Source organism: Salmo salar, chromosome ssa12, assembly GCF_905237065.1.
Source record: "Salmo salar chromosome ssa12, Ssal_v3.1, whole genome shotgun sequence".
In the NCBI taxonomy this organism is placed as follows: Eukaryota; Metazoa; Chordata; class Actinopteri; order Salmoniformes; family Salmonidae; genus Salmo; species Salmo salar.
In genome coordinates this window covers 73,087,253-73,106,354 of record NC_059453.1, presented here as the reverse complement: position 1 = coordinate 73,106,354, position 19,102 = coordinate 73,087,253, and the positions used below count along the sequence as shown (strand labels likewise).

The following is a 19,102-nucleotide window of genomic DNA, read 5'->3' as shown; positions in this document are numbered from 1 at the left end:
CTGCCGGCTCCTTCAGAGGAGAATATCATTGTTTCCAGGCGATTGTTTTCGTTAGGAGCGATTCAGTGAATAGTAAATGGAGCCTCAGTGAGGGTGATGGTGTGCTCGGGGGTGTGACTGGCCTGGGAAAGAAGCACAACACATTGATGCCAAGGAGTATGCAGTCAGAGGCTGGTTGTAATGTAAAGAGGGCTTGGATAAACTACACTCCCAGCTCCACATCCACAAATGTGTTGGGATGAACACAATAAAAATCTCATGTGAAGAAGACTGTAGAGCCAGCATATTTCACCAACCAGTAAACCGCTCTCCTTCTTCGATATGTCTATTTCTCTCCCTCAGACATCAGACCTATTTGCAATGATCGAGAGGATGCAGGTACTGTAAGTTGTCTGAGATCTCTGCTTTGTCTTCTTTGTAGTTTCAATTTGTTTTCCGTTTACTATTCTTGTGGGTACTTCTGGTTAAACATGTCCACACACACACACACACACACACACACACACACACACACACACACACACACACACACACACACACACACACACACACACACACACACACACACACACACTAACCTTGTAGGGACACAAAATTCAGTCCCATTCAAAATCCTATTTTCCCTAAACCCTAACCCATACCTTAACCCTAACCCAAAAACCTAACCTTAACCCTAAACCTAACCCTAGCTCCTAACTATAAAACTAACCCTAGCTCCTAACCCTAAATCTAATTCTAACCCTAACACTAATTCTAACCATAAACCCCCTAGAAATAGCATTTGACCTTGTGGGGACTAAGAAAATGTCCCCCAGTTGGTCAAATGTTTAAACACACACACACTGTTTAGTAATTAGAATCCATAGAGCAGCTTTAAGTGGTACAGTCTACTGTGTGCTCACCCCTCCTCTCCATAGCCTTTCCTGTATCGTCTGTTGCTGTCTCTCTTGTTGTCCTCTTATGTTGCTGTCTCTTAGTATTCTATGTTGTGTTCTCTTGTCTACCCTCCTCTCTTGTCCTGTCCCAGTTGTAAAAAGTGTGAAAGTAAATAATTGTTTTAATAGTAATTTCACAGGCTTTTTCACCTCACCTGCAAGTTCTTTGTAAACCATGTTTTACTTTTCACTGTCTGTATTTCACCTGTTATTATTCCTGTAAATAAATCAAACTAAATAAAATCTATAGAGCAACTTCAAGTGATACATTCTAATGTGTGCTCACCCCACCACTGTTCTCTCTCCATTTGCCCTCTTCTGTCACCTTCTCTGCTTCTTGTTTGTTGGTGTCTGTGTCTTGTCTGTTGCTGTCTCAGGTTCTTGTTTGTTACTGTCTCCTTTGTCTATCCTCTTCTGTTATGGCCTGTTCTGTTCTTCCGGTGTCTCTCTCCAACACCTATTCTTCTGTTGCTGTCTCTGTGTCTTGTCTGGTGTCTCTCTCCATCATATCCTACACTTCTGTTGCTGTCTCTGTGTCTTGTCTGGTGTGTCTCCTTAGTTTTGCAATTCAAAACAGTCAAGGGGATACTGGGGTAGCTTAACTTGTTTTGGGCCTGTGTCTGGGTCACTTAAATGATCTTCTTTCCGACCATTTGCCCCTGGCTGCTACTGTTCTAAATGCTCCACTGGCCTGCGGTTCTTATCTGTCCTCCTCAATGGCTCATCTGAAAGGTAGCAAGGTAAAGGTGCAACATGTCTTTAGTTAGTATAAAGGGCGACTACACTTCCTGATTTGGCCTCTTTTTAGATTTGGTTAATTAAGAAATGCTAGCGGCCATGACTGAATTCAAATGTGAGTTTGTTTCGTGGTGTGGTTTGATGTGCAACCTGAATTTGACTCAGCCTAAGGATAGCCTATCTCCGGGGCTAGATAGACACCGTCTGTCACGTTCTTGGAAATGAGTGGACCAAGGCGCAGCGTGAGTATAGTTCCACATATTTATTTAAGTGAAACTAACAAAACAAAATAACAAAACTTACAAAGACCGTGAGGACATAGTGCCCAAACACACTAACAATCAATATCCTACAAAACACAGGTGGGGAAATAACTACCTAAATATGATCCCCAATCAGAGGCAACGATAAACAGCTGCCTCTAATTGGGAACCATATTAGCACCAACATAGAAATAAACATACTAGATCACCCCCCTAGTCACACGTGACAGTACCCCGCCAAAGGTGCAGACTCCGGCCGCAAAACCTGAAACCAAATGGGGGGGGGGGGTGATTAGTGTCGGTGGCGGCTCCGGTGCAGGTCGTAGCCCCTGCCCAGACCCCGGATCCGGCCATCGCGCCGGGCTGAACGTCGTGCCTGGACTGGGCATCGGCACAAAGGAGGACTCCGGCCATGGAGCTGGGTTGGACGCCATGCCTGGACTGGGCACCGGCTCAAAGGAGGACTCCGGCCATGGAGCTGGGTTGGACGCCGTGCCTGGACTGGGCACCGGCGCAGAAGAAGGCTCCGGCCATGGAGCAGGACTGGACGCCTTGCCTGGACTGGTGCAGAAGAAGGCTCCGGCCTTGGAGCTGGACTGGACGCCTTGCCTGGAAGCTCCGGACCGTTGACCGTCACTGGAGGTTCCGGACCGTTGACCGTCGCTGGAGGTTCATGACCGTTGACCGTCGCTGGAGGTTCTGGACCGTTGACCGTCGCTGGAGGTTCCGGACCGTTGACCGTCGCTGGAGGTTCCGGACCGTTGACCGTCGCAGGAAGTTCCGGACCGTTGACCGTCGCAGGAGGTTCCGGACCGTTGACCGTCGCAGGAGGTTCCAGACCGTTGACCGTCGCTGGAGGTTCCGGATCGTGGACCGTCGCTGGAGGTTCCGGATTGTGGACCGTCTCAGGAGGTTCCGGACTGTGAAACGTCGCCGGAAGCTCTGGACTGTGAACCGTCGCCGGAAGCTCTGGACTGTGAATGCGCACTGGAGGCCTAGTGCGTGGAGCCGGTACAGGTGGCACCGGACTGGTGACACGCACTTCAGGGCGAGTGCGGGGAATAGTCACAGGACGTACCGGACTGGGGACACGCACTTCAGGGCGAGTGCGAGGAGCAGGCACAGGACGTACCGGACTGGGGACATGCACTTCAGGGCAAGTGCGAGGAGCAGGCACAGGATGTACCGGACTGGGGAGGCTCACTGGCTGCCTGATGCGTGGAGCCAGCACAGGTGGCACCGGACTGGTGACACGCATTTCAGGGCGAGTGCGAGGAGCAGGCACAGGACGTACTGGACTGGAGACACGCACTTCAGGGCGAGTGCGAGGAGCAGGTACAGGACGTACTTGACTGGGGAGGCGCACTGGAGGCCTGATGCGTGGGGCCGGCACAGGTTGCACCGGACTGGTGACACGCTCTTCAGGGTGAGTGCGAGGAGCAGGCACAGGACGTATCGGACTGGGGAGGCGCACTGGAGGCCAGATGCGTGGAGCCGACACAGGTTTCACCAGACTGTTAACCGGATTTTCTGGTCGAATGTTGAGCAGAACACACCTGCACAACATCTCTCTCAGCTCTCTCTCTCCCAACTTCTCCATTGCCTCCCTGACAGTCTCTGGCTCTTCCCGCGGCTCAGCCACCAGCTCCATGTGCCCCCCCCCAAAAAAAATCTTGGGGTTTCTGTCGCCGTGGTCTGATGACACGCTCCTCCAGAGTTTGCCATTCGGGTTCTGGCACTCTCCTCGGCTCGACCGGCCACCCCTTGTGCCCCCTAACACCCCCCCCCAAATCAACGGTCCACCCGAAGGAGCCGGGTGGACCGTTGCCAGGTATAACTCCAACTGCAGCAGGAAACACTGGCAGCGGGCACATCATACTCCCCGGGTAGGGTGAGGCGAATCCCACTGGAACCGGGTGCAGGGGGAGTGAGTAGTGGAGGCCCCTGTTGTGCTGGGGGAGGCACTGGAAGAACTCCCTGTCTCTCCCAGCGGTCCATGGTTTGGACAACGCGGTCCATGGGGGCGCCGAGATGGTGGATCATCGCCTCTTGCTCCAGGATGCGCTCCTCGACCCCTATACCAGGGGCACCTGCTCCTGCTGACTCCATATGGGTGGTGTGGAATTCTGTAAGGGTTGGGGAAATGGTGGCAGTGAAGTCAGACGCAGGAGAGCAGAAATAGGTAATAGCCAGAGCAGTTTAATTTCAAAACCAACGGCAATAAAAAAAAACCTACATGGGTACAAAACCCGACGCGCACCAGTAACATAGTGCACAAGCACTTACAAACAAACAATTCCACACAAGGACATGGGGGGAACAGAGGGTTAAATACACAACACTTAATGAGGGAAATGGAAACCAGGTGTGTAGGAAAACAAGACAAAACAAATGGAAAATGAAAAGTGGATCGACGATGGCTAGAAGACCGGTGACGCCGACCGCCGAACACCGCCCGAACAAGGAGAGGAAACGACTTCGGTGGAAGTCGTGACATATACTGACACGATCAGGGCAACTAAACTGTAAAGAAAAATGTGTCCACAAACATATAAGAAGCTACATAGCCCCTAGGCTATATGAATATTATTATACCTTTGTCAGTTCTACCAGCTAATGTGAGATATTTCGATGACATAACATTTGTGGACACATAACTTAATAATTGTTCACCTACAATCACAAATAACCACAAAGCTGGCCATCTTTTCCCCTCTCTTTCTGGCTGCCCTCCCCCTTCCCTTCTAAGTCCCAGTTCGTTTATTTGTCATATACACATGATATACAGTTGAAGTCGGAAGTTTACATACACTTAGGTTGGAGTCATTAAAACTCCTTTTTCAACCACTCCACAAATTTCCTGTTAAACTTCTTATGGCTCAAATCCCGTTAATGGGATTGATTTGACAACATTGGGTGAAATGGCAGAGCGCCAAATTCAAAGAAAGTATTACAAATATTTAACTTTCATACATTCACAAGTGCAATACACCAAATAAAGCTGAACTTCTTGTTAATCTAGCCACAGTGTCAGATTTCAAAAAGGCTTTACGGCGGAAGGAAACAATGCTATTATGTGAGAACAGCACCCCATCAAACAACACAGACAATCATATTTCATCCCGCCAGGCGCGACACAAAACTCAGAAATAACGATATAATTCATGCCTTACCTTTGACGAGCTTCTTCTGTTGGCACTCCAATATGTCCCATAAACATCACAAATGGTCCTTTTGTTTGATTAATTCCGTCGTTATATATCCAAAATGTCAATTTATTTGGCGCGTTTGATCCAGAAAAATACCGGTTCCAACTCGCGCAACATGACTACAAAATATCTCAAGTTACCTTTATTCTTTGTCCAAACATTTCAAACAACTTTCCTAATACAACTTTAGGTATTTTTTTACGTAAATAATTGTTCAAATTTAAGATGGGATAAACTGCGTTCAATACCGGAGGAAAACAAAGTGGAACGTGCTTTTCACATGAGCCAAGCAGGTTTACCTGTTGAATGGAATAGATCATTAGACCTCTATAATTCAATTCATTTGGTAAATTCTACTACCTCAACGTTGCTATTTTTAAACTGGGTTAAATATAATGTTGTTGTGAAATCTCTACCAATCACAGCAGTCACCGCCTCACTCCAGTGACTTCTTGCAGTGCCTGCTACTGCCTAGCCTTGATTTTTTTTGTCATAAAAATGTCTGTATTTTTATTTTTTTTTAATACCGCATAGTGATGTGTGGTTATGGAAAGTCATATCAGACTGAAATGTAAAATAAAGGTTTCAGGCTGGACCAAAAACATCCAGGGATGAAGCCTCGGATGCCCATGCCTAATGACGATGGTGTTAACTGTTCTGTTTCAGTAGGTTTACTCCCTCTGATTGACTCAATGATGTGTGTGGTCTGGTCCTGGCTGTTGGTGACGCCTTCTCTGCTGTCCTCTGTCTCTCAGACACTCACTCCTTTGCTTCAGTTACTACCCTATCTTTTTTCTTCCACTGACATTTGAATTCTCTCTCCCTTTGCTTTTTCTTCATGCTATGTTTAGTTGATATGTTGAAGCAATGTATTGTCCTTAATCTGAAATCTTCCTATGTCTCTCTTTTCCTATGTACCTGTAATGCCAAGATTGGTTTAGAGGAACATTTAAAACATAATGCTCTTGAATATTATTATTGTTTTGAAGTTAACTTGGAGTGAGAAGTCTGTTATTTCTGTGAAGCTGTGTGTGTGTGTGCTGTGTATATCACCTGGCCCCTGGAATGCCTCTATTTCCCTCCACAGGGCAGCAGAATGGACGAGCAGAGATGCACCTTCCCTCCACCCCTCAAAGTGAGTCTAGTCCATCCTCACATTTCCCCACACGCTCCCTGTGGAGAAAGGCTCCATTATGGCAGAGCCTTGAACCTCTCCTTGTCTCCCGTCAGACAGGCTTTCAGACACACACCACTCAAATTAGAACCCCAACCTCATCAATCTTATCACACAGCCAAATGACTGCAGTGTTGGAATGCTGGATTGTGTACCATATCCTCGGCGGGTCGGCAGTCTGTGTCCGATTAAAGGGATCCTCGCCAAGGCTCTGAGTGTCACAATTAGTGGACAATAAGGATGTGAATACATTGTTGTGTTTATTGTGGTGGTCACTCCAAAAATTGGGTCGCATTAGTTGGGTTAGCCCACCCAATATCGTCAATGTGGTTTCAATCTATGATTTAATGTGGGTTCCTTTCATTCTAGTTATGTGCTTTGTAGATTGAGCATTTACATATTGGTTGATTGTGCTGTCAACATAAAAGTCACATGCTGCATTAATGAGGGGACTATGATGGTAAATGGAAAAATGTTGTGAATTATATGACATGTGGTTTTCTTGCAGACAGAGGAGGACTATATCCCTTACCCCAGCGTTCACGAGGTACAAACAATCTAAAACGGACTCACATACAGAGCTGTGTATGATAAAAACCATTGGAAACTGAAATCTGTATCACATATAGAGCTCTTTGATACATCATAAACAGTCTGAATGAACCCAAAGTGTGGTTGCTCTTTATCTGCTATTGAATTGAATCCCATGTATTGTGTTTATTTTCATTTAACTTTATTAACTTCATCATCTTGGTTGGAATCAGGTCCTGGGTCGTAGGAGCCCCTTCCCCCTAATCCTGCTGCCTCAATTCGGAGGCTACTGGATCGAGGGGACCAATCACAAACCCAGTGCCACACCTGAGCCTGAGCAGAAGCCATGTGCTGCCTCCCACATCAAGCTGGAGACCAACAGCACGGCCAAGATCTACAGGAAACAGTTCATGGGCAAGGTGAGCATCATCTGATAAGCACCATTCTGTTCCCCACTTTTTTTCTGCAGATTTCATTCCAGCTGAAATTTAAGTAGATTGAAATAGAAATAGAATAGAAGGAAGTAGCATATTTCTTTGCTAGCTGAGAGTCCCTCAAAATGCTTACATCACAGGCTGAGGCTCAGTCCATTCATTCTCCTGGCAGGGGACTGTGTTTATAACAAATTCAAGTATTATCTGTATGTACCACTGTTGAGTTAGCTGGAGGAGCTTCTCTGAGCAGTCGAGCTGAGGGGGACTGGGCCAGTAAGAGGAATAATGAACATTACCTGAAGTGTGGATTATTTGTTATCTGAGTGTACCTTCTGGTGATGTCTCTATAGGAACACTTTAATTACTACTCCATGGACATTGGCCTGGGCCACCTGGTCTTCTCCATGAAGTATGATGTCATCGGGGACCAGGAGCATCTCTGCTTGCTGCTAAGGTACCATTCATATTATCTTCATCTCTCCCCTGCCTCCTCTTTCTCTCTACACACCACAGGCGGCTGGTGGCACCTTAATTGGGGGAGGACGGGCTCATAGTAATGCATGGAAAAGAATAAATGGAATGGTTAAAAAAAAAAAAAACATTTTGAAACATTCCATGCACACTCTATTCCAGGGATTATTATGAGAAGTCCTCCATCACCAGCCTCCTGTGCTACACACTATTTGTCTCTTATCTTGTATCATTTCTCTATTGCCCACTGCCCTTCTCCCCATTCTCTTCTGTTTTCACCACTCTCTCTATCTCTCTCTCTCCCCATGTGCTCCCCTCTCTCTCTCTCTCTCTCTCTCTCTCTCTCTCTCTCTCTCTCTCTCTCTCTCTCTCTCTCTCTCTCTCTCTCTCTCTCTGTCATTATTCTCTCTCTCTCTCTCTCTCTCTCTCTCTCTCTCTCTCTCTCTCTTCTTTCATTGTGGCCTCCTCTCAGGCTCTCTTCACACTGTTCCAGGACAATACAGCCATTAAAGGACTGCAGGCGCTTTTCAATAACACCTGACCCAGAGCAGAGGACATATGTCTGCTTCATCCTCTAATAGTGTTTGTTAAGCAGTCCTGTCCACACTTCCATCCCCTACTATGTGTTCAGGGAGAGGTTCATTTAGCTCAGCATGGCAGCACTCTAGCCTTAAACACGTGCCAGGCCAGCCTGTACACTGTGCTAACACAAACACACCCACCTCTCCCCAACATGCTCACTCACTGTGAAATGATCAATTCCACCACATTATAACACTAATGATAGAGTAGTAACATTCCATAAAAGCTGTGAATGAATTTTACAACCCTAGAGAGTGCACTCCAGCTGTAATGGTTGTTTTGTTAGTTAGTGTGCTCAGTTTGCAGGGGGTGTATGCCAGAGAGTACCTAGGTATGTCGGTTCATGTGCCTGCTGTGCTGTCACGGAAAAGACAGCAGGTGTGAACAGGTTGTGTTGCTCATAGTTGACTGTGGCAAGGCTGGCTATGCAAATCACTATTGTGTCTCCACAGCATCCTTAGAAAGATTATCCACATTGGTTTTGCATCACATTTGCATCAACAGGGATGTCAACAAAATGGGAAGGATTTTTTTAAATGAACCCAAAGTGTTAACATGAGAATCCTATCTCTAAAGACAGAATGGGGAATATCTATGTGACTGTTCCATCAATTTGTCTTTTAGGACCAAATTAAAAACTCACCATGATGTGATTCCTATCTCCTGCCTGACTGAGTTCCCCAACGTGGTCCAGATGGCCAAGGTAGGATGACAGACAGTCCAGAAGGAGATGTTAATGCTCCAGCCCGGTGGAGAATGGTTGGAAAGGGATTTACTGGATGTGAAGTTGAAATAAAGTTATTGTATAAAGTTGCAATGGCAGGAGGAAAAGTTTAAAGTACTTTTTTATTTTGCAGCTGGTGTTTGAAGAGGTAAATGTGGACAGATTTTACCCAGTCCTCTACCCAAAGGTAGGCTCTGTATTAATCTTGAAATTATTCAGTTACCTGGTCAGCTCTGTACATTTACAATGGAGTAGCTAACAATAACTATTTTACGATACAATAATAGTATGGTCCAACAAGGAGCATTTATTGCTGTATTGATGTGTATTTATGTTCCCCCCTCACTGCTTTACATTGCAAGTCCCCTTCACCTTGACTCTGCTGAATGTACTAGTCTCAATTTTTCCAGGCTTCAAGGCTCATTGTCACCTTTGATGAGCATGTCATCAGCAACAAATTCAAGTTTGGAGTCATTTATCAGAAGTTTGGCCAGGTGAGTGTTTATATAGCCTGTGGTTGTAAAATCATATAAAGTCATATACATGTATAACAGTTGGTCGCTTCCCATATTTGGAGTATTATTATGACTGTGCTACTTCCTGGTCATCATAAGATGCCAGCCTTCTCAGGAGAGTTTAGGTGTGTGAGCTTCTCCCTCCTTCCCAAACTAAGAGGATTTGCTGTCCTTCCTCCAGAGGAGGCCTGATTGATTTCCTGTTGAGCTCAGATGTAATACTTCCTCTTCACAGCCTTGTGTTTCTCCCTGCAGACCACCGAGGAGGAGCTATTTGGGAACAGCGACGAGAGTCCTGCTTTTGTAGAGTTCTTGGAGTTTCTGGGGGACAAGATTGAGCTCCATGACTTTAAAGGGTAAGTGTGGCCTTAGAATGGTAGTGACATGGCAGATGAAAGACTGATCATGTCTCTAATCGATTACAATTGACTTTGACATGACTCCCTGAATGATGACACTTCAGACGTCTAAAGCCTTGTTTATTATGGTAGATCTGCTCTGATTCTCTCGATTTAGAGCAATATAATATTCTGAGTGATACGGACATCATGATTGAGTGGAAGGGGATAACTGCCCTTGGCATTCACTCTATGATGGATGAGACAGAGTGGTGTGGATGTGCTGGCTGGTTGCACTGAGTCTGAGACGACCTGTGCTACTGCTGTTGGTGATGTAACGGTCTGGTTCACACTCTGGTTCTGCAGCTTCAGAGGAGGACTGGACGTCACCCACGGCCAGACAGGAACAGAGTCTGTCTACACTAACTTTCACAACAAGGAGATCATGTTCCACGTGTCCACCAAGCTGCCATACACAGAGGGAGACTCTCAGCAGGTAACTAGCTGTCAGGCCCTGTCCTGTCTGTCATTATGTCTGTCAGTAGCTAGATTGGATGTGTAGTATATCTACTTCATTTCAATCAAGAAACATCACAGGGGAGCGGGGTGCTCTAGTGAGCACCACATTGAGTAGACGCTTCTCCGACTACCTCCTCCTCACCCTTGCTTAAATTTCATTTATACACAATGCTATTACTTTTGCCCGACCAAACTTCTACAATGAGCAACTCCATGAGAAACACGGCCAAGGGGAAACTAATTAATCCAAAAACAACCAGAAAGAAAGACGGCAAAGTTCCCACCACAGCACAAGATGAGGATGGCAATGCTTGCGTTAGCCTGGCCATAATGGCTAGCATGGCTAACCCTGACTCAGAGCCCTCACCGACTATTATATTAGGAGCTATCAAAAAAATGGAAGAGGACATGAACACTCAATTTAATCAACTCATCCTTACAATCGGTGCAAGCCTCCCTGGCTGAACATACAACCCGCATTATTGATCTGGAAGGAAACGCAGGTGACCACAAGAAACGCATCGCCACCATCGGGGGACAGTATGAAGAGCTACTAACAGCAAACAAAACTATGAAACTCAAGCTAATTGACCTTGAGGGACGTTCAAGGCGTTTCAATATCAAAATCACAGGCTTGGAAGAAATAATTGAGAAAGGCAGACCAACACAGTTCGTGGAAGAATTTATACCAAAACTGTTAGGTATTGACAATTTCCCCCAAAGCCTAAAAGTGGACCGAGCGCACTGCATCGGTTTGCTCTCCGCTACATGGCCCCGCATCATGATTGCCAAAATACACCACGACCCCGAGAAGGAAAATATTCTGTGCCTGTTCCACCAGCAATTCCCCCTGTCCTTCAACGGAGCTCGGGTTAACATATACCCAGACTACACTGCTGAGGTAACCAAGCAGCGCCAGGCCTTTCATGGAGCTAGGAAGAAACTCAGAGATGTGGGAATCAGACACGGCCTCCTCTTTCCTGCTCGGCTGATTCTTACCCATGGTGCGGTAGAGAAGGTGTTAGAAAAATCACAGGATGCTGAGTCTTTCATTGACAGGATTACTACTATAGCCAGCAACGTCTAGCCACCAACGTCTAGGACCCGATAGGGCCGTCCCGAGTAGCTGTTCACCGTGATCGGTGGGGCGGATTACCCCACTGTTTTCAGATATGACAGCGCTGTGATAGTTCTACAGGCGGGTAAAACTGCACCTGACCGATTTCCCTGTTCCAGTAGGGACATATTGACGACATTGTTTTGCTCAATTCAGTTATTTTATTAGAGCAATTGTTATAGACATCAGAGTAAGGGGGCCCTGAAGGAATGCTAATTTAGTTTCATTATAAATTGGTTAGCAAGCCTACAGTTAAAGTCGGAAGTTTACATATACCTTAGCCAAATACATTTAAACTCAGTTTTTCACAATTCCAGAATAATAATAGAGAGAATTATTTATTTCAGATTTTATTTCTTTCTTTCACATTCCCAGTGGGTCAGAAGTTTACATACACTCAATTAGTATTTGGTAGCATTGCCTTTAAATTGTTTAACTTGGGTCAAACGTTTTGGGTAGCCTTCCACAAGCTTCCCACTGTAACGGCCGTCGGAAGAGAGAGTAGACCAAGGTGCAGCGGAGTTAGTGTTCATCTTCAGGAATTTATTAAACAACGTGAACACTATACAAAAACAAGAAAACCGACATCCACACAGTACTATCAGGTGCAAACACGAAACAGAAACTATCCCCCACAAAACCCAAAGGAAAAACAGGCTCCTTATGTGTGACTCCCAATCAGCAACAACGAACTACAGCTGTGCCTGATTGGGAGCCACACACGGCCCAAAACAAAGAAATACAAAAACATAGAAAAATGAACATAGAACGCCCACCCAATGTAACACCCTGGCCTAACCAAAATAAAGAACAAAAACCCCTCTCTATGGCCAGGGCATTACACCCACAATAAGTTGGGTGAATTTTGGCCCATTCCTCCTGACAGAGCTGGTGTAACTGAGTCAGATTTCTAGGCCTCCTTGCTCGCACACACTTTTACAGTTCTGCCCACAAATGTTCTATGGGAATGAGGTGAGGGCTTTGTGATGGCCACTCCAATACCTTGACTTTGTTGTCCTTAACCTCTATGGGCTAGGTGGGGACGCAAGCGTCCCACCCGTGGTGCACTCCATCAACAGCAGGTGCATTTCAAGAGCGGCAAATTTGAATCCAAATAAATGTCAAAATTCCAATTTTTCAAACATACAACTATTTTACACCCTTTGAAAGATAAACATCTCCTTAATCTAACCACGTTTTACGATTTCAAAAAGGTTTTACGGCGAAAGCATAAATTTAGATTATGTTAGGACAGTACATTTACAAGAGTTGTGTGTAATGTTTTGTCAATTCAAAGACAGGGTCACCAAAACCATAAAACCAGCTAAAATGATGCACTAACCTTTTACAATCTCCATCAGATGACACTCCTAGGACATTATGTTAGACAATGCATGCATTTTTAGTTCTATCAAGTTCATATTTATATCCAAAAACAGCGTTTTACTATGGCATTGATGTTGAGGAAATCGTTTCCCTCCAATAACCGGCAGTCAAGTCAGCACCACAAATTAAATAATTAAAATTAGAAAACATTGGTAAAATATTATATTGTCATTTAAAGAATTATAGATTTACATCTCTTGAACGCAATCAATTTGCCAGATTTAAAAATAACCTTACTGGGAAATCACACTTTGCAATAATCTGAGCACTGCGCCCAGAAAAATACGCGTTGCGATACAGACTAGACGTCATGTTGGGGAGATCTAAAATCGAAAATACTATGTAAATAATCCATTACCTTTGATTCTCTTCATCAGATGTCACTTCCAGGTATCACAGGTCCATAACGAATGTAGTTTTGTTCAAAAAAGCTCATCATTTATGTCCAAAAATCTCCGTCTTGTTAGCACATGATCTAAGCCAGCCGGACTTCTCGTCATGAACGAGGGGAAAAAATATATTTACGTTCGTTCAAACATGTCAAACGTTGTATAGCATAAATCATTAGGGCCTTTTTAACCAGAACATGAATAATATTCAAGGTGGACGAATGCATTCTCTTTTATAACGTATTGGAACGAGGGTACCCAACATGAACTCGCGCGCCAGGTGTCTAATGGGCCATCATCGTTCCATGGCTCTTGTTCGGTCAGATCTCCCTCCAGAAGACTCAAAACACTTTGTAAAGGCTGGTGACATCTAGTGGAAGCAATAGGAAGTGCCAAAATATTCCTCAGCCCCTGTGTTTTTCAATGGCATAGGTTTAAAGGTAATACAACACATCAGGTATCCACTTCCTGTCAGAAAATGTCTCAGGGTTTTGCCTGCCAAATGAGTTCTGTTATACTCACAGACACCATTCAAACAGTTTTAGAAACTTTAGAGTGTTTTCTATCCATATATAATAAGTATATGCATATTCTAGTTACTGGGTAGGATTAGTAACCAGATTAAATCGGGTACATTTTTTTTATCCAGCCGTGCAAATACTGCCCCCTAGCCCTAACAGGTTAAGCTGTTTTGCCACAACTTTGGAAGTACAGTGAGGGAAAAAAGTATTTGATCCCCTGCTGATTTTGTACGTTTGCCCACTTACAAAGAAATGATCAGTCTATAATTTAATGATAGGTTTATTTGAACAGTGAGAGACGGAATAACAAAAGAATCCAGAAAAACGCATGTCAAACATGTTATAAAATGATTTGCATTTTCATGAGGGAAATAAGTATTTGACCCCTCTGCAAACCATGACTTAGTACTTGGTGGCAAAACCCTTGATGGCAATCACAGAGGTCAGACGTTTCTTGTAGTTGGCCACCAGGTTTGCACACATCTCAGGAGGGATTTTGTCCCACTCCTCTTTGCAGATCTTCTCCAAGTCATTAAGGTTTCGAGGCTGATGTTTGGCAACTCGACCTTCAGCTCCCTCCACAGAATTTCTATGGGATTAAGGTCTGAAGACTGGCTAGGCCACTCCAGGACCTTATTGTGCTTCTTCTTGAGCCACTCCTTTGTTGCCTTGGCCGTGTGTTTTGGGTCATTGTCATGCTGGAATACCCATCCACGACCCATTTTCAATGCCCTGGCTGAGGGAAGGAGGTTCTCACCCAAGATTTGACGGTACATGGCCCCGTCCATCGTCCCTTTGATGCGGTGAAGTTGTCATGTCCCCTTAGCAGAAAAACACCCCCAAAGCATAATGTTTCCACCTCCATGTTTGACGGTGGGGATGATGTTTTTGGGGTCATAGGCAGCATTCCTCCTCCTCCAAACACGGCGAGTTGAGTTGATGCCAAAGAGCTCCATTTTGGTCTCATCTGACCACAACACTTTCACCCAGTTGTCCTCTGAGTCATTCAGATGTTCATTGGCAAACTTCAGACGGGCATGTATATGTGCTTTCTTGAGCAGGGGGACCTTGCGGGCACTGCAGGATTTCAGTCCTTCACGGCATAGTGTGTTACCAATTGTTTTCTTGGTGACTATGGTCACAGCTGCATTGAGATCATTGACAAGATCCTCCCGTGTAGTTCTGGGCTGATTCCTCACCGTTCTCATGATCATTGCAACTCCACGAGGTGAGATCTTGCATGGAGCCCCAGGCCGAGGGAGATTAACAGTTCTTTTGTGTTTCTTCCATTTGCGAATAATCGCATCAACTGTTGTCACCTTCTCACCAAGCTGCTTGGCGATGGTCTTGTAGCCCATTCCAGCCTTGTGTAGGTCTACAATCTTGTCCCTGACATCCTTGGAGAGCTCTTTGGTCTTGGCCATGGTGGAGAGTTTAGAATCTGATTGATTGATTGCTTCTGTGTACAGATGTCTTTTATACATTTACATTTACGTCATTTAGCAGACGCTCTTATCCAGAGCGACTTACAAATTGGTGCATTCACCTTAAGATATCCAGTGGAACAACCACTTTACAATAGTCCATCTATATCTTTTTTTGGGGGTGGGGGGAGGTTAGAAGGATTACTATATCCTATCCCAGGTATTCCTTAAAGAGGTGGGGTTTCAGGTGTCTACGGAAGGTGGTGATTGACTCCGCTGTCCTGGCGTCATGAGGGAGCTTGTTCCACCATTGGGGTGCCAGTGCAGCAAACGGTTTTGACTGGGCTGAGCGGAAAATATGCTTCCGCAGAGGTAGGGCGGCCAGCAGGCCAGAGGTGGATGAACGCAGTGCCCTTGTTTGGGTGTATGGCCTGATCAGAGCCTGAAGGTACGGAGGTGCCGTTCCCCTCACAGCTCCGTAGGCAAGCACCATGGTCTTGTAGCAAATGCGAGCTTCAACTGGAAGCCAGTGGAGTGTGCAGAGGAGTGGGGTGACGTGAGAGAACTTGGGAAGGTTGAACACCAGACGGGCTGCGGCGTTCTGGATGAGTTGTAGGGGTTTAATGGCACAGGCAGGGAGCCCCGCCAACAGGGAGTTGCAGTAATCCAGACGGGAGATGACAAGTGCCTGGATTAGGACCTGCGCCGCTTCCTGTGAAAGGCAGGGTCGTACTCTGCAAATGTTGTATAGCATGAACCTACAGGTAACAAACTGAGATTAGGAGCACTCCCTTTAAGAGTGTTCTCCTAATCTAAGCTCGTTACCTGTATAAAAGACACCTGGGAGCCAGAAATCTTTCTGATTGAGAGGGGGTCAAATACTTATTTCCCTCATTAAAATGCAAATCAATTTATAACATTTTTGACATGCGTTTTTCTGGATTTTTTTGTTGTTATTCTGTCTCTCACTGTTCAAATAAACCTACCATTAAAATTATAGACTGATCATTTCTTTGTCAGTGGGCAAACGTACAAAATCAGCAGGGGATCAAATACTTTTTTTCCTCACTGTATGCTTGGGTCATTGTTCATTTGGAAGACCCATTTGCGACCCAGCTTTAACTTCCTGACTGATGTCTTGAGATATTGCTTCAATATATCCACATCATTTTCCCTCCTCATGACGCCATCTATTTTGTGAAGTGCACCAATCCCTCCTGCAGCAAAGCACCCCCACAACATGATGCAGCCACCCCCCGTGCTTCACTTTTGGGTTGGTGTTCTTCAGCTTGCAAGCCTCCCAATTTTTCCTCCAAACATAATGATGGTCATTATGGCCAAACAGTTCTATTTTTGTTTCATCAGACTAGAGGACATTTCTCCAAAAAGTACGATCTTTGTCCCCATGTGCAGTTGCAAACCGTAGTCTGGCTTTTTAAACGCGGTTTTGGAGCAGTGGCTTCTTCCTTGCTGAGCAGCCTTTCAGGTTATGTCGATATAGGACTCGTTTTACTGTGGATATAAATAATCTTGTACCGGTTTCCTCCAGCATCTTCTCAAGGTCCTTTGCTGTTGTTCTGGGATTGATTTGCACTTTTCGCACCAAAGTACATTCATCTCTAGGAGACAGAATGCGTCTCCTTCCTGAGCGGTATGTCGGCTGCCTGGTCCCATGGTGTTTATACTTGCGTACTATTGTTTGTACAGATGAATGTGGTACCTTCAGGCGTTTGGAAAGGATGAACCAGACTTGTGGAGGTCTACAACTTTTTTCCTGAGGTCTTGGCTGATTTCTTTAGATTTTCCCATGAAGTCAAGCAAAGAGGCACTGAGTTTGGAGGTAGCCTTGAAATACATCCACAGGTACACCTCCAATTGACTCAAATGATGTCAATTAGCCTATCAGAAGCTTCTAAAGCCATGACATAATTTTCTGGAATTTTCCAAGCTGTTTAAAGGCACAGTCAACTTAGTGTATGTAAACTTCTGACCCACTGGAATTGTGATACAGTGAATTATAAGTGCATTAATTTGTCTGTAAACAATTGTTGGAAAAATTACTTGTGTCATGCACAAAGTAGATGTCCTAAACGACTTGCCAAAACTATAGTTTGTTAGCAAGAAATCTGTGGAGTGGTTGAAAAACTAGTTTTAATGACTCCAACCTAAGTGTATTTAAACTTCCAACTTCAACTGTATGTCTCCCTGTAGTGTCCAGCAGTTCCACAGTGTTTATGGGGGAATTTATATTCCACTTAGTTTGGGTAAGTGGAACGGGGAGGTTGGTGGAGAATGTTTTTTTGTGTTTTTAATTTGTCCTTTGCTCTTTACGTGTTGCGCCAACCCTACTGTTACAATTCTAATGTATTTGAGGACCAAATAAATATTTCTTATGGCTACTGATAACTCTACTACTTCGCCACGCTGTGGCAACATTACCCTTCTTTCGTGGAATGTACGAGGTTTGAGAACGAATTTGAAAAGAGGATACGTTTTTTCCCGTTTAAAATCTTTATCTGGAGATATTATGTTTCTACAATAAACTCACATAAAACATACAGAGCAATGGAGATTAAAATGTAGTTGGCTATCACAGATTTATCAATCAATTTTTTCATCCAAGGCTAGAGATGTAGCCATATTATTTCAAAAAACTGTCCCATTCAAACACATTTCAACTATAAGCGACCCCAATGGCCGCTTTATTATAGTACTAGGCCACATTCTATCACGTAACATTTTTAATTCTTTATGCACCGAACCCAGGGTTCTTTCGGGAATGTCTTCAATCTCTTACCAGATTTATCACCCACACATTTCATTACAGGCGGAGATTTTGGACCACTTCACTGAATTCCACTACTGTCTTGAATAATTTAATTGGAACAATGAACCTCGTCGATATTTGGAGATTACAACACCCTATGGATAAGGATGATTCTTTCTTGTCACATGTGCATAAATCATACACAATAATTGACTACTTTTTAACAGACTCTAAATTGACATCTAATGTCACCTCTACCAAGTAGCATAATAGAATAATTTCAGATCACAGTCTCGTTTTATTACAAATGGATTTCGGCAGAACAACGCCTCAATCAGTTGGCGCTTTAATCCAACATTACTCAATGGTGAACAATTTCACCAACAAACAGGCAATTTAATTACGGACTATATGTCCCAGAATGATACTGCTGATGTATACGAATCCACTTTTTGGAGCTCATCGAATCGAAATATACCTTTTAAAATCACAGGACACAAAATTAAATATTTAGTGGCTGTCATCCACAAGGACCCTTAAAATTGATTTATAAAATGAACTAACTCGACATGATAGAGAAGTTGAAGCGCAACATTGAGATCTGGAGTGTTGCCTCTATCTATGATGTTAATGATGTCTATGATGTTAATGCTATTAAAATGGTTACACTCCCCAGATTCCTGTCTCTTTCATATTTTTAAGTAAAGCTTTTTTCAAATCCTTGGATTCTATTATCTTGCCTTTTGTGTGGGGTTACAGAGTACACCGTATCTCTAAAAAACATATAATTAAGGCCAAATTATTAGGTGGCCTGAGCCTGCCAAATTTTCAGCATTATTATTGAGCAGCAAATGCTAGAGCACTGGTTTATTGGCAGGATGATGGAAGATCCCTCTACCCCTTCATGGCTCGCTATTGAGCAAGATATACACAACACCTCTCTTCCAGCACTTCTCTTTTCATCAACTAAATCCCCTACAGGTATTACTGGCAATAACTATATGCAAAAAAAAATAAAAAATACATTACAAACTCGGTATCAAATAAGGAAAACATTTGGTCTCC

At 44.4% G+C, this 19,102-nt stretch overlaps 1 protein-coding gene across 7 annotated transcripts in view; it reads left to right on the top strand.

Annotated features, from left to right (window-relative positions):
- Positions 1-19,102, top strand: part of LOC106565868 (rap1 GTPase-activating protein 1) — a 164,895-nt gene that overhangs the window by 131,681 nt on the left and 14,112 nt on the right. For all 7 annotated transcript variants that reach the window (XM_045691752.1, XM_045691747.1, XM_045691748.1 and 4 more), the window contains 9 exons: positions 6,233-6,280; positions 6,828-6,866; positions 7,084-7,269; positions 7,635-7,738; positions 8,962-9,040; positions 9,195-9,248; positions 9,472-9,555; positions 9,832-9,932; positions 10,281-10,410. In XM_045691752.1, the coding sequence (XP_045547708.1) occupies positions 6,242-6,280; positions 6,828-6,866; positions 7,084-7,269; positions 7,635-7,738; positions 8,962-9,040; positions 9,195-9,248; positions 9,472-9,555; positions 9,832-9,932; positions 10,281-10,410 (816 nt within the window). In that variant the 5' untranslated portion in view covers positions 6,233-6,241. The remainder of the gene's footprint in view (positions 1-6,232; positions 6,281-6,827; positions 6,867-7,083; positions 7,270-7,634; positions 7,739-8,961; positions 9,041-9,194; positions 9,249-9,471; positions 9,556-9,831; positions 9,933-10,280; positions 10,411-19,102) is intronic.